This window comes from Meriones unguiculatus, chromosome 2, assembly GCF_030254825.1.
Source record: "Meriones unguiculatus strain TT.TT164.6M chromosome 2, Bangor_MerUng_6.1, whole genome shotgun sequence".
NCBI lineage: Eukaryota > Metazoa > Chordata > Mammalia > Rodentia > Muridae > Meriones > Meriones unguiculatus.
In genome coordinates this window covers 106,945,251-106,958,999 of record NC_083350.1, presented here as the reverse complement: position 1 = coordinate 106,958,999, position 13,749 = coordinate 106,945,251, and the positions used below count along the sequence as shown (strand labels likewise).

The 13,749-nt window shown below is 45.8% G+C and overlaps 2 protein-coding genes across 6 annotated transcripts in view; both read right to left on the bottom strand.

The window, feature by feature from the left end:
- Window positions 1–13,749, bottom strand: part of Poc1b (POC1 centriolar protein B) — a 135,404-nt gene that overhangs the window by 97,514 nt on the left and 24,141 nt on the right. Inside the window, exons 1-2 of one of the 5 annotated variants that reach the window (XM_021643205.2) lie at window positions 10,881–10,920; window positions 9,408–9,492 (exon numbers count right to left, since the gene is read on the bottom strand). The exons of 1 other annotated variant lie outside the window; for it this stretch is intronic. Coding sequence is in view for 2 of the 4 variants with exons in the window: in XM_021643202.2 (XP_021498877.2) it covers window positions 9,408–9,492; window positions 10,571–10,585 (100 nt within the window). In the remaining 2 variants the exon portion in view is untranslated. Of the gene's footprint in view, window positions 1–9,407; window positions 9,493–10,570; window positions 10,703–10,880; window positions 10,921–13,749 lie in introns of those variants that run through there. 3 more of the 5 variants (XM_021643202.2, XM_021643203.2, XM_060377958.1) reach the window with 3 other exon arrangements.
- On the bottom strand, window positions 1,223–9,114 carry Galnt4 (polypeptide N-acetylgalactosaminyltransferase 4). The gene has a single exon (XM_060377957.1). It carries the CDS (start codon window positions 8,867–8,869, stop codon window positions 7,133–7,135), a length of 1,737 nt encoding a protein of 578 aa, XP_060233940.1. The 5' UTR covers window positions 8,870–9,114; the 3' UTR covers window positions 1,223–7,132.

The window sequence follows — 13,749 nt, the reverse complement described above, 5'->3', positions numbered from 1 at the left end:
ACAGGATCAGATGAATGGGGAGGAGGTCCCCCCTATCAGTGGACTTGGAAAGGGGCAGGGAGAAGATGAGGGAGGGAGGGAGGGAGGGAGGGAGGGAGGGAGGGAGGGAGGGAGGGAATGAGGGATCGGGACACAGCTGGGATACAGAGTTAATAAAATGTAACTGATAAGAAAAAATAAAATAAAATAAAAAAAAGAAAATATTCTTTTCTCATACACTACATCCTGATTAGTTTTACCTCCCTCTACTCCTTTCAGCTCCTCCCAACCCCTCCCTTTAAATATATTTTTGAATCCCTTGCAAGTATGTTGAGGGGGATGGCTAGCAACTGCATGTTGCTCGATGTGCAAAAAAGGTCAGTGTGAAGTGGGTGACCATGGGTTTATGGTGTGTGAAGAGGTGTGGCTAAGGACTGTCATGGCTCAAACATTATCTCAGGAATTCCAGGATAATTGGATTTTGCCTGGCAACTGGAGGGACGAATGTGGGAGTGGTGAGTTGCAAGCAGCACGGTAAGGCCCACTTACCTCAGTGAGGAAGGAGCCTCAGTGAAGGCAATGAGCAGGAACAAGAGTTCCAAGCCAAAGCTATGGACAGAGTCATGAAGGGGGAAAGCAATTTTGCATGCTAGGCTTTGACCATGGATTTAGGAAGCAGGTGATGGGGTCTGCTACTGACGAGATCCAGCGTGTGACTACACACTGAGCTGCTGAAGAGGCATGGGAGATGTCTGAAAAGGCTCCTTTTGGCTCTCAGTGCTCACCACCTGTTTGCCCAGCTGACCCTGCCCTTCAGCATTTGCCCCACCATAGACTTTGCCTTCTGTGTTATCCTATACAGTGACACTCTTCCAGCCTTTGATTCTTTGCCTATCTCTCGATCGAAAGCTCAGAGCTAGGAAGGAATCAGACACAGACCATTTGCTCTCAATCTTCTGCTTGTTCCCTGACCATATCCTTCCTGTAACTTTAAATATCCTTTATCTACTTAAACTCCCAAAGCTGTCTTAGGCCTCTGTCTAGCTTAGGATCATCCCCCTTGTAGGCACAAAACCTCCTCTGAGGGTACTTCTTTAACAGCGCTAGAGGACTTTACTATCTGTTTTGTTTCCACGCAGTAACCATGAGAAGTTTGAAGCATAAATCAGATCTTAAGAGCCATAGAATAAATCCCCAAACACACTTCTATTTCCTGTAGCTGCCATAACAAAGTACCACAAACTTAGAAAGTTAAAACAACAGAAGTTTATTCTTCACAGTTCTGAAGGCCAGAGGTCAAGGTGTTGACAAAAAACAGTCCCTCCAAAGGCCCTGGGTAGTCCCAGTCCCTCTCCCTCAGTGCCTCTTCAGTGGCCGCCTCCCTGCAGTCTGCCTCCTCTTATCTGCTTCTGACTTACTTGTTTGAATTGGGGACTGGGTATCTGAGGGTAGCCCAGGCATATCTAAACTCTCAGTAATCCTCAGCTTCCCTAATGATCACAGGCATGTGCCACAGGTTGTTGGAGATCAAATCTATGTTCCTATACATGTTAACCAAATGACCTATCCCGGATCACCACTGCCCTCTATCACAGCAAAACTCTTAACACATCATTTCCTCTATTAGGGCAACAGTTTTCATGTACACAGGAAGCCAAGCCTCCCATAGCAGGCACCTAAGGAGTCTGTTATACCTGTAGGTCTCTAGGTCCTGCCCCATATATGTTGAACCAGCATCTTTGGCAAATGATCCCCTCAATCCACATCAAACATACTAAAACATCAAAAGTACGAGAACATACTAAATACTCAAGCTAGAATATGGAGGATATCATTCTTGTTTGCTTTTGTTATTTGGTTAACAGAGTCCATGTAATGTAGCCAACGACGACCCTGGGTTTCCAATCCCCCTGCCTCTAACTCCAACAGTGCTATAGGGGAGGGTTGGGTGGGAGTGGTCTGCTTGTTTGTTTTGCTTTTGAGCCTGTATTTCACTCTGTATCCCACTCAGGCCTCCCTCAGCCTTTCCAAGGCTGCATTATAGGCATGAGCTACTGTGTATTTTTCTTCTAACGGCACTTGTCAAAAAAATTAGCACTCAGAAAGACCATAAATTATGACTTTAAAAACACTTTTGCCCCTAAAAAACCCACATCATAGGTTCTAGGGACTAAGACGGTGGCAAATCTTCCTTAGGGCCATCAGCCGCCATTTTACTGCCTCCAGTCCAACTCCTACTTTAGCTCTGGCTGCCTGTTCTACAAGCTCCTCTCTCTCGGTCTCCCTCTGAGTGACACACTCTACCCTTTACCTTTTCCCCACTTCCCTAAGGCAGGTCTTTCCAGCCCTTGGCCTTTCTTGTACACTCCCTTTCTGCTATCTCCAGGTAGCTGAGTCCCTTTTTCGGGCTTCTGTTAAATATTACTTTTGTGGTCAGTTATTCCTTTCTCTCATACTCCATTTTGATTGCCACCCCTAACCTGTTCCTTTTCCTCAGTGCTGACTGTTCCTTTGTTCCATCACAGTAGTTACACAGGGATTTGTGTGTTTCCTTGCTCATATTTGTCTTTCCCATTGGACTATGAACTCTTCATATCATTTGGGGAAACACATCTGTTTTGTTCTCTTGTACATGTATATTTAGAGCACATGATAGCATCTTGCACACAGAAGCATGAGCTAAAGGGTTCTTGGGTCAACAGTCCCTCCCTTTCCCCTTCGGAACAGGTTAGAGAACTGCAAACAAATGACTTAGAACGCTGAGCAGACCGCAAGGGATATCTCTTAGCTATTAAGTGCTAGCATGTCGTGCCTAGCCTGGCAAGCCATAAAGCTGAGCAGAAGCAAAAAAGTGTATCTGATTATTATTAGAAATTAGAAAGATGTTCTCGTTGTCCATTCTGCCATGGCACAGCTAATATGACTAAGGCATTTGTTCCCCCTTTTGTACCCTCCACCTTCCAGGCAAAGGGATAGACTGTAGGTTCTCAGAATTTCTAGGAAAAACTGATATAAACTGACTTTTTACCTTCCTCCTAACACTAAGCTGCACAGTTAACACATGCATTACAAAAATTCTCTTCTTTGGGAAGCCTGGAATTTCCCAGGCTCTTTTCTTGTCCACAAGTACATTTTAAATTGAGATAAAATTCACATACTATAAGCCCTACCCTTTACTGCACAATTCAGTATTTTGCACCAAGTGGAATCACTCAATCCAGAATATTCTCATGACACCACTTTTCTTCCCTTTAACCCGGAAAAGAAAAATTCTCCATTAGCAGCCATTCTCTAGTTTCTCCCTCTCTAAAGCCCTGGCAACCACAAATGTACTGCATACAGTGTGTTCAATCTTCCTCTTTATATTCATGAGACTGAGACACACAGATAACACGTGATTTACAAAGTTAAGAGTCAACTCAGAGAGTGAGCACCTGCTCATTATTATTATTATTATTATTATTTTGTCAGCTTGACATAATCTGGAGTCACCTGGGAAGAAAGAGCCTCAGTTGAAGATCTACAAGTGTGCAGGGCATTTGATAAGAGGTAGAAAGAGGATCAGAAGTTCAAGGTTATCTTTGGCTGCATAGCAAATCTGAGAACAATCTGGGATTCATGGGACCCCATCTCAAAAGAAAAAAAAAATCACACATGCACGATACGCTGCACTGGCGGACACAGGAAGAGTAAGGCTGCATGGTTGAGGGGACAAGTATCTTGAAGGGAGAAGTGCCCACATGCCCAGGGAACCACTTGTTTCTTGTACATCGACTAAACGGGTCCCAGAGATGCTTGTCACTTCCGTTTGCCCAGCTGCAGTTAAGGCATAACTGTGCTGACACCGCCTCCTTCCTGGTTAACGGCCTCTTACATGGTCAGGGAGGAAGTCTGACATTTTAGACTCTGTCTGAACTATCAAGTAAGTAAACCAATTTACTTAGTTATATAGATAGTTTCTGTAACTATCATACTACATCCTAAATGTGTACATGTGAACACTAATTCTATAGACTAAAATCATCAGAATCCCTTTGCAAAGATGAGGCATACATTTATTGCACACCTTCATCAAGATTACAAAAACCATTAACAAAAAGAAACAGTCACTGTTCCAAAAATATAAGTCTGAACCTTGGCTTTGTGCTCATTCAAAAATATTGTTAAAGCAGCAATTCCAAAAGACAAGTCAAATCTAAGTTTTATTCATTAAAACTGAGACAATGAAATAACTAAGAGTAGACAACTTGAAAAGAAATCTGTCTTTTGCCCGGAATATTTCAATCTGCTAATGTCGATGCATAGGCAAGAACAGACTACTGGCTGAATAAACACACTTTCCCTTACAAACAAGGAATTTAAAGTTATGGAATTCCTTCTGATGACTACATTATCATTTTTAAAATAAAAACAACGACTAAGATTCTTATGTAGATAATCTATTCACAGGACTGGTCAGTAAACAACAAAATGGAAATCTCCTTGCTCATCAAATATTTTCCTAACATTTAAACATATAAATTTGCTTACAAGGTCAGCCCCCAAATGTCTATAACAAAATAGAAAAAATAGGTAAGTGACAAAAAATGGAAATAAGTGAAAGAATATGGTGTATTTTTCAAATGAAATTGGAACACGCCTACATATAAAACACAACTCTATTTTCCTTTATTACATATAGTATTCTAAATTTTACTCTTCTGAATATAAATAAACTACCAGACTAAAGAGGACTGGTGGGTCATGACCACATACAGTGAGAAAAAGGTAAACACAGAATTAATATATATATATGTTAGTCCTAAAAACCTCTTCTCTGTTTTGAGAGGGGACTCAAGATACTATATAAAAGTAATCTCAGTAGTCACTTCCAAATCTCATCCATTTTAATGCACTCTTGTGATGGGGGGGGGGAGGCTGGTCGGAACAAAAAGGCAAAAAGAAAAATTTTGCAAAAAAAAGTTTTTAAAAATAGTTTTTAAGAAGACATGGCAAGGCAAGAGTGCACTTAGGAAAACTTCCTTCTTAATGAGCATTTTTATATATTCTCCTTAAATAAAATCCAGGGTCAGGCATTGCCCAAGTTTATCTAGACAAGCCTTTGATAAACTTTAAGGTTGTTGAATAAGTTATGGAGAAGTAGGAACAGATTTTCATTCTAAGAGTCTGTGAGGAAAAAAAAGTCACAAGTACACACAAACTTTAATGTTTTGAAATGGTCATCCTAAACAATTTACTTAAATTCAGAGTTTATAATCCCTCTCTCCATCCAAGCTCTTAAGTGAAGACTGAAACAATCTTTTTTGAATTCCTGTGGGCTCCTTCTCTATAGAGCATGCATTTTTGTCAAAAATCTGAGACTCACTCCCAATTTTTGGCCTGTGATTTCTGGAAAAATGTTAGTAAGGAACCAGTAAAAATGTCTTAAAACATGCTTACTTCTGAAATAATTTAGTTTGGAAAATACTTATATTCTTAGTCAAAGAATTGCTTTGAAAGTGTACAAGTTTTAAAAAACAAGATCAGTTCAACAATTGTCAAAATAAAATAACCATAACTACAATACCATCCACTGAGAAACACACCACTTCAGGGGAGCTTAGTTCACCTAAGTCTGAAAGTTGCTTTTCCATCTTCAAAACTGAACACTGCCCGCTACGTTAAAAGACACAAAAGTGTTCCTAGAAATCGCACGGTGGGTGAACGGAGGACAGGGGGGGATATACGATTGGCCTGTAGATGGAAATGGATCCTCAAGAAGCAATCTAGCAATTCAGAATGGAAAACTGAGGCCCAAGAAAGACAAACTAAACCTACGTCCTCCTCCCAGTGAGGACGTTATTGTTCATTCACAGTAAGGGTTGCTGAGTGCGCCAGCTGCCAGGTGCTGACCATGAGCTTAAAGGCAGCCATCACCAATTACCAAGATGTCTGTTTTCCCCCTTGCAATCTGGAAATAAATCCTCCAAATTTCCCGGTTAGGGAGAACTCTTGGGGGAGTGGAACAATCTTTGCACGACTGGGCCCACTTTCAGTTTCACACATTTCAGTAAACACATTTGGGGGTCAAGCTTCAGAGAGGTCTCAATTGTGTTTACTTTAAAAGTATTAACAAAGGGAGGCTCAGTATTCTGAATGAATCCGATTCTAGTGCATTCACAACTTAAGGAAGTGCGACCAGAAAATGCCCTATATTCACAAATAAGTTCACAGAGCCAGTGGTGTGATGCACTGCTATGCAGGTCAGTTCAGCCCAACAGCTCACAGTTATAAAGAACAGGATGTGAATGTCTCATGGTCTCATTTTAACCTGAGTCTAGTTTTCTGATATACCTGTCTGTCAAAAAAGACCCCCCACCATCTGGTGGCACACATCTGTAATCCCGGTACTTGGGAGGTGGAAGCAAAACTCAAGAGCTCAAGGCTAGCCAGGGATGCCTAAGATCTCTCTCTCTCAAAAAAAAAAAAAAAAAAAAAAAATCTCCAAACTTGCATTCAGATCAATACCCTCTTCCAATGAAACATATATCAACATCAGGCCTTTTTCTCCAGATCACATTTCTTCAACGTTTATTTCCTCAAAGAAAAATTAGTTTTTAAAAGACCTCAAATTTAATGTGCTGGGCTAAAAGAAATTCAAATACTATGTGATCAAAATAGTAATAGCTCTAATTATACATTCACACATTGTGATTTAAAAAAAAAAAGGACATGCAACAAATTTCCCTATCAGCATGAATCATATCCCATTTTGCTTGGACTTTTACATTCTTTAACATTAAGTCTTACACTTAAATGTTTTGCGGTGCTGTGGATCAGATTCAGGCTCTTGCACATGCTGGGCACAGTCCACTGCTGAGCTAACTCACAGCCCACATTTAAGTGTTTTGTGCATCTCAGTTCACAGCAGCTTTCTTTAAAGTAGGAGACCATAGTGACAAGGCTTTTAAATAAAACAACCCAGGAGGAAAGAAGGCACTTTGAAATACTGAGTAGTGCTCTGTATACCCAGTTTCAGATATCCCCAAATGAACCATGGCTTTCCAGCGTTCTTACAGACAGCTGCAGGGTGACTTCTGATAAAGTACAATCATCACCAAGGCACTTGGACTTCCCAGAAGCTGCAGTCAGCTCCCAAAAAGAAGCTGCTCTTCTATTTCTCAAACCTCCAGATCTGATTTTTATCAAGGGAGTTACACGTTTTCATCTGAACACTAGGTCGGCCTTCAGATGTTCGGTAAGCACTGAGACACAGTCCTGTGTGAGGGTGAAAAACAGTCCCGTCTTCTCTGAAATGCCAAATGATATTCACTGGAACAGGGAGCCCATCTTTGGGACAGTTCTGCATCCCCACGTGATCCTTATGTTCGGGGACCTCTGCACATAATTCAGTCACAGAATTAAATCTGATTTCTTTGTTTGAAGTGTATTCAAAGAATTGATTGCCTCCTTGACCGTGACATCCAAACAATGAAAGGTTAGCACCTGTGGGGTTGTTGTCAGGAGCGTTATAATCTAAACACTCATTAGAGATGCCTATACTACGGACAGCTCCGTGCCAGCCAGGTCTATCCTCGGGGACATGCAAGTTGGAAAACACGTTTTTCAAATACCAGTCGAAGCTCTTACATTTCAGCCGTTCCCTCAGCAGCCTCCTTTCGGAAATATCACCGTAGGCCTCTTTCCTTGCCGGTGGGTTTCGGTTATAGAAATGCTCTTTGTATTCATCCATCCATACTTCGGCTGCCCTAGCGGTATTCTGTAGGAAATTGGGGCGAGCATATGGCGCCCGCTTGGGAAACACGTGGCCCACGTGGGAACATGGGTGGATCTCCAGTTTGCCACCACACTGCCAAACCCGGAAAGACAGCTCAAGATTTTCGCCTCCCCAAACTTCCATCCCAGTGTCATAAGTTCCCAGGTACTGAAAATACTTCTTGCTGACAGCAAACAGTCCTCCTGCCATGGTGGGTGACCTGATGGGGTCGATTCTTGATGTCCGCCGGTCCCTTTCATGTTTGGGGACAGAATGCCACTGGAATGTTAAACGCCAGTCAAACCCACCAATCATGGGCTCCCCAGTCTGCATGTAGAATTCAAAAGTATTCCAATCAATAGTATCGATAACAGGACATACAATTGCTGTTTCATCACTACTAATCCTTTCCAAAAGTGGTTCCAGCCAACCAGAGTTACACTCACAGTGACAATCCAGGAAAGTGAGGACATCCCCGGTGGCAAAAGTGGCCCCAATCAGGCGGGCCCGGACTAGGCCCTCTCTCTTATTGGTTCTAATTAAGCGAACTCTATCGAGATTGCTGATATAAGCTTCAAGCTGCGCCTTCAAATAAACTCTGTCACTCAAGTCATCGACCAAGATGATCTCCTTCAAAAGCACCGCAGGAGAAGTCTCTAAAACGCTGTGGATGGTTCGAAGCAGAGTGGACCAGGCCTCGTTATAGAAGGCGATGATGACGGAGGTGGTGGGAAGCGACCTGTACTGGAATTTCTTGGCTTTACACTCAGGCATTCTTTTATCCTCTATGTGGCGGTGCAGAGAGATCCTGTCACTGAGGTAAATGTTGATAGCATATCTCTCAATGAGTTCTTCTTGCTGCTTTAGTTCGCCCTCGTTGAGCTGGAGTTTGCTTGCTCTCCCCCATTCCCCAAGAGCACGGGAATTTGCAGGGGGCTTTATATAAAGAGGCTGAGACAAATCCTCTTCCCTGGTCTCAAGGTCTGAGAGGCGCCTTGGCCCCAGCTCCCTGGCATGGCCGGCTCCGGGAGAGGCATACAAAGTGGAGACTGAGAGCTCCACCAAGATATACGCCAGTGTTAAAAGCGCCAGCAGCAGGCAGCTCTTGCCTGCCCAAGTCCACCTCACGGCCATCCGGATCCTCGCGGGTCGTGCGTAGACGCGGCCACGGGAGCCAGCACGCGGGGGAAGTGCAGCGGAGCCCGCAGCTGGAGCTCCCGGCTCAGGTAGGGGCGAACTTCCGAGCAGGTCCCTTCTTTCATGTAGACGCTCGGCTCCTTCCCGCACACCGGAGTTTCCCAGGGGTCACTTGAGACCCCTCGCCCCTCGGCCTCCGGTGCAGCTCAACTAGTCCGTCCCCACTTCCTCCTGCTCAGTCTCAGAACTTTTCACAAACTCTCCAGCCAATACTCCACCCTCCCTAGCCCGATCACAAACCCCTCCCCTTCCCACTCACTCCTCCTGGTGGTTAGTTCACGAAAGTTGTCTGTCAGGCCCAGACTGGCAGCGCCTATGTAGAGCAGAGGCCCGAGAATCCGGAGTGGCCCCTTGTGCGCCCCATCGCGCCTGACTCCCTCAGACAGGGTCTAAGGAAAGAAAGGCTTTGAGCCAAGTGAGCTTTGGTTACTATCACAAAAGGGGGAAAAATTTAAGAAAGAAACAAAAAACTTACCAAGTTGTTTGCAGTTGGGGCTGAAGTCCGCGGAGGTGATCGCAGCTTTGTGGCCTTTAAAATAACGTTCCAGAATCGGGTCCTCCTAGGATGGAAAGTTGTCAAGTTTGAAAGCAGCTGCAGAATTCCAACTCTCAGAGGTCAACGAAACCTGTCCCCGGGGGCCGAAGAGGACTCCACAGTATCCACAGGCAGCAAGGGAGGCGCGGGCGTCACCTCTCCGCAGCAATGCTCGGGCACTGGCCCTGGGCCTTCCGGAGGAGCCCCCAGCCGGAGGAACCCCCAGCCGGAGGAACCCCGAGCCGGAGGGGACCCCAGCCGGAGGAACCCCCAGCTTGAGGAGCCCCCAGCCGGAGGGGACCCTAGCCGGAGGAGCCCCCAGCTTGAGGAGCCCCCAGCCAGAGAGGACCCTAGCCGGAGGAACCCCCAGCTTGAGGAGCCCCCAGCCGGAGGGGACCCCCAGCCGGAGGAGCCCCCCTGAGGACCCCCCAGCTGGAGGAACCCCGAGCCGGAGGAACCCTCAGCCGGAGGAGCCCCGAGCCGGAGGAGCCCCCAGCCGGAGGGGACCCCAACCGAAGGACCAACCAGCCGGAGGAGCCCCCAGCCTGAGGAACCCCGAGCCGGAGGAGCCCTCCACTGAGGAACCCCCAGCCGGAGGAACCCCCAACCTCCTCCAGCTTGAGGAGCCCCGAGCCGGGGGAAACCCCAGCCGGAGGGGACCCCAGCCGGAGGAGCCCCCAGCCGGAGGGGACACCAGCCGGAGGGGACCCCGAGCCAGAGGAGCCCCCAGCCGGAGGGGACCCCAGCCCGGGCTCCCGAGCCAGCAGCCGAGGGACCCGCCCACCACGCCGAGCCGCGGTGCACGCCGCAGCCTCCCGCGCCGTTTAAACCTCCCAGGTGATTCTGACGCAGGCGCGCCGCGGAAGCCGGCCGGGAAGCCGGGGTCCCCGGAGCCGCCCCTGGCCTCAGCCCCGAGCGTCGGGATCGCGGGAGCAGCGCCCACCGCTCCTCTCGGCTCCCCGCTGCGGGGAGCTAAGGTCGCGGCCAAGCTCCCGGGCTGGGGGCAAACATCAGCCACCGCGGCCCGGCAGGCCATGCGTGTTTCCCTGTCGACCTGATCCCGCTGCCATGTAGTCGGCTCGGGCAGCGGCGGCGGCCCTTACCGGAGCGGAGGCCATGCAGGGGGCGGGCGGCGCCCGGAGCCTGCGGGGGCCCGGGGGGGGCAGGGACGAGGGGGGAACCCCGCGGCGGCCGGAACCGTCAGCCCCGAGTGCCGGCGCCTCCCGGTCACTACAACAACTACGGCCCAATCAAAGCCCGCGCTCCAGGCGTGGCCAGAGGAGCCCCGAGATACGGCCCGTGCTGCAGACAGCTGACGCCTTGGCAGGAGCGCGCCTCGCTCCCGCACACCGCGATGCTCGCGTGCAGGCCACGTAGCATACTCCGGGACGGTGCGGGGGAGAAGGTAGTCACCTGGAGAGACTTGTCGTGATCCGTGGTGGCGAGGCGGACCTGAGCCTGTGATCGATGCAATCAGAGTTCTATTACACCTTAAAGAGACCGCGCCCAAAGCTGCTACACCTTGTGGAGACCCGGAGAGGGAACTTGGCTGAGCAGGCAAGCAAGTTACTTCAACTGTGCATTCACAAGAACTAAGTTCCTGGCGGAAGACTTGATTTTTGTCGACTGTTTTTGCACGAAGTGTAGATACAAATGCTGGCAGCAAATGATGGATGAACATTTTACTCAAATGCTCACTCCATTTTCATTTATTTGCTGTTTGTTCCATTCTGATCCGCTCTTTTGCATATGCTTTGTTAAACTCCCTCGTATTTGAAGTCGTCGGAAGACTTGGAAACATGCTTTTAAGTTACTAGACCACGTGGTTACTATAATGGTTTCCACTGTAGGCTTTCTAACATATAGTATCATTTGTGCTTCCGCAACATGAGGTTCTCGATGAGTTATAGAAGGGAGGCCACATCTAGCGCCCTTGACAAAAAACGACAGCAATAAACTCTGACCTGAAGCATAAAGGACTCAGCTGAGAATTACATCTGGAACAAAACTTCTTGGCAACAAAATGTCATGATAACTGGTAAGATACATGTTCTATGTAAATGAAAGGTGTCTTAATTACAGGGTCTCTAACTGGCTGTGTCGTGATTGCATTAGTCTTAACCACTATGTAGCAATTACATAGGTAGAGACTTCAGTATTAGTGTAACACATGGGTGGTTGTTAAATATCTGTTGGTTGTTGGATGTTTGACTCCAAGGGCTAACTTTTGATAGAAACAAAACAAACCCCAAAATGCCAACATGTTTTCCCTGCCCTTAAGAGCTTGCTGTTGTAGGGCTCAGTTGTAGAGTGCTTGCCTAGCATGAGCAAAACCCTTGCTTCTATTCCCAGCACCAGATCAACTCACTTGGTTTCAGTAGCTATAGCACTGTTGGAGTTAGAGGCAGGGGGATTGGAAACCCAGGGTCGTCGTTGGCTACATTACATGGACTCTGTTAACCAAATAACAAAAGCAAACAAGAATGATATCCTCCATATTCTAGCTTGAGTATTTAGTATGTTCTCGTACTTTTGATGTTTTAGTATGTTTGATGTGGATTGAGGGGATCATTTGCCAAAGATGCTGGTTCAACATATATGGGGCAGGACCTAGAGACCTACAGGTATAACAGACTCCTTAGGTGCCTGCTATGGGAGGCTTGGCTTCCTGTGTACATGAAAACTGTTGCCCTAATAGAGGAAATGATGTGTTAAGAGTTTTGCTGTGATAGAGGGCAGTGGTGATCCGGGATAGGTCATTTGGTTAACATGTATAGGAACATAGATTTGATCTCCAACAACCTGTGGCTCTGCCATTCTGTGGTTCACTTTTTTAAGATGTTCACTATTGGACATAAAATGGTGTAGCATCGTGGGAAACAGTTCTAGAAGTTACTCAGAAATTAAGCAATTTACTTATGATCCAACAAAACGGGGACTAAATACCCGCATTCACCAGAATTTATAGCACCATTATTATCTGCAGCCAAAATCTAGAAACTAGAAACAACTAAGTATGTAACAGATGAATGGTTAAGTAAAATATTTATACATAAAAGAAATATTATTTGGCCATAAAAGCAAGTGAAGTTTTGATACATGCAAGCTATATGATAGTTGCAAGCAAGTAAATAAGCAAGACACACACAAAACTCAACATTGTGTGATTAGATTTGCATTAGAGTAGATTAGAAAAAGTAGATGATTATTTCTTGTAAATTTGATCACAGTAAAATACTCTTAATTTTAGAAACAGGAGAAATCAAGGCTTCGGAATCCCTCATAGCTATGTCTAATATTGGGCGCAGCAGATTAAAAGGAAGGAGGTGGGAGAGATTAATTCAAAAGAAATGAGGATACAAATACAAGATTTATTTCTGATTGTTTAAATACTATTTTTGAAATCTTCAATTATTACAAGTAAATGTATGTTTTGTTTTTTGAAGATAGGCAAACCAGAAAGCCAGGAGGCAAAGCAAGTTACGAAAACATCATATTTATCACTGTAAGTTATCTCTATATCTATGGTAGATATTCTACAGCTGCTCATTGAGTTCTTTTTGTATCGGTCATTGATTGCCATAGTAATGATGTGTAACAACTGTAAGGGTCAGTGTCATGCAAGACTAGACTGTTATTTAGTTCCTTTGTAGACAAGAAATACTTTAAATTAAATAGACGTAGAGATGGGCCCTAGGGTATAGCCTGCTACTTTACTAAATGTTCATGTTTTCAAATTGTCTTCTAAATATTTGTGTTTATACCCTTAGGCCTGGGCTGCTCTCAGCATTGGTCAGGGAAGCGGTTTTTTGCAGTTGGCAGCACTCAACTGGTTAGAGTGCAGAGAATAAGAGTCTGTAAGCGCTCAGTCCTCAACAGAACATCTCTGTCACACCCTACCCCAAGTACTGAGGAACATCGCAAAAGAAGAGCCAGAGGATAAGGATGAAGAGTGCTGTAAAATGCAGTCTTCTGGCCATGACGTGGCTATTGTGCATACTTAGCAGCCTATGTTACCCGCACAGGATCGAGCTGGTCCAAATTCTAGCACAGATGTGGGCCGCGCTCTCTAGTCCCCACCCCCAAATGGAGAAGCTAACCAATAGCTGGTTTCCCATGCCCCAGTGGACCGCCCCACTTAAGACACTTAACAGCTCCTCTGATTGTAAAGTCCTGATGTCTCTTTTGTGATTGCAAGTTGTTTTATTTTTTTGTTTGTTTTGGGACAGGCCCACATTGGCCTCAAACTCCAGACTCTCTAGCTTCTATTTCCCAAATACTG

Bases quoted from the DNA above. Each gene is read 5' to 3' on its own strand.
- Galnt4 (XM_060377957.1), bottom strand. From the start codon at position 8,869: ATGGCCGTGAGGTGGACTTGGGCAGGCAAGAGCTGCCTGCTGCTGGCG.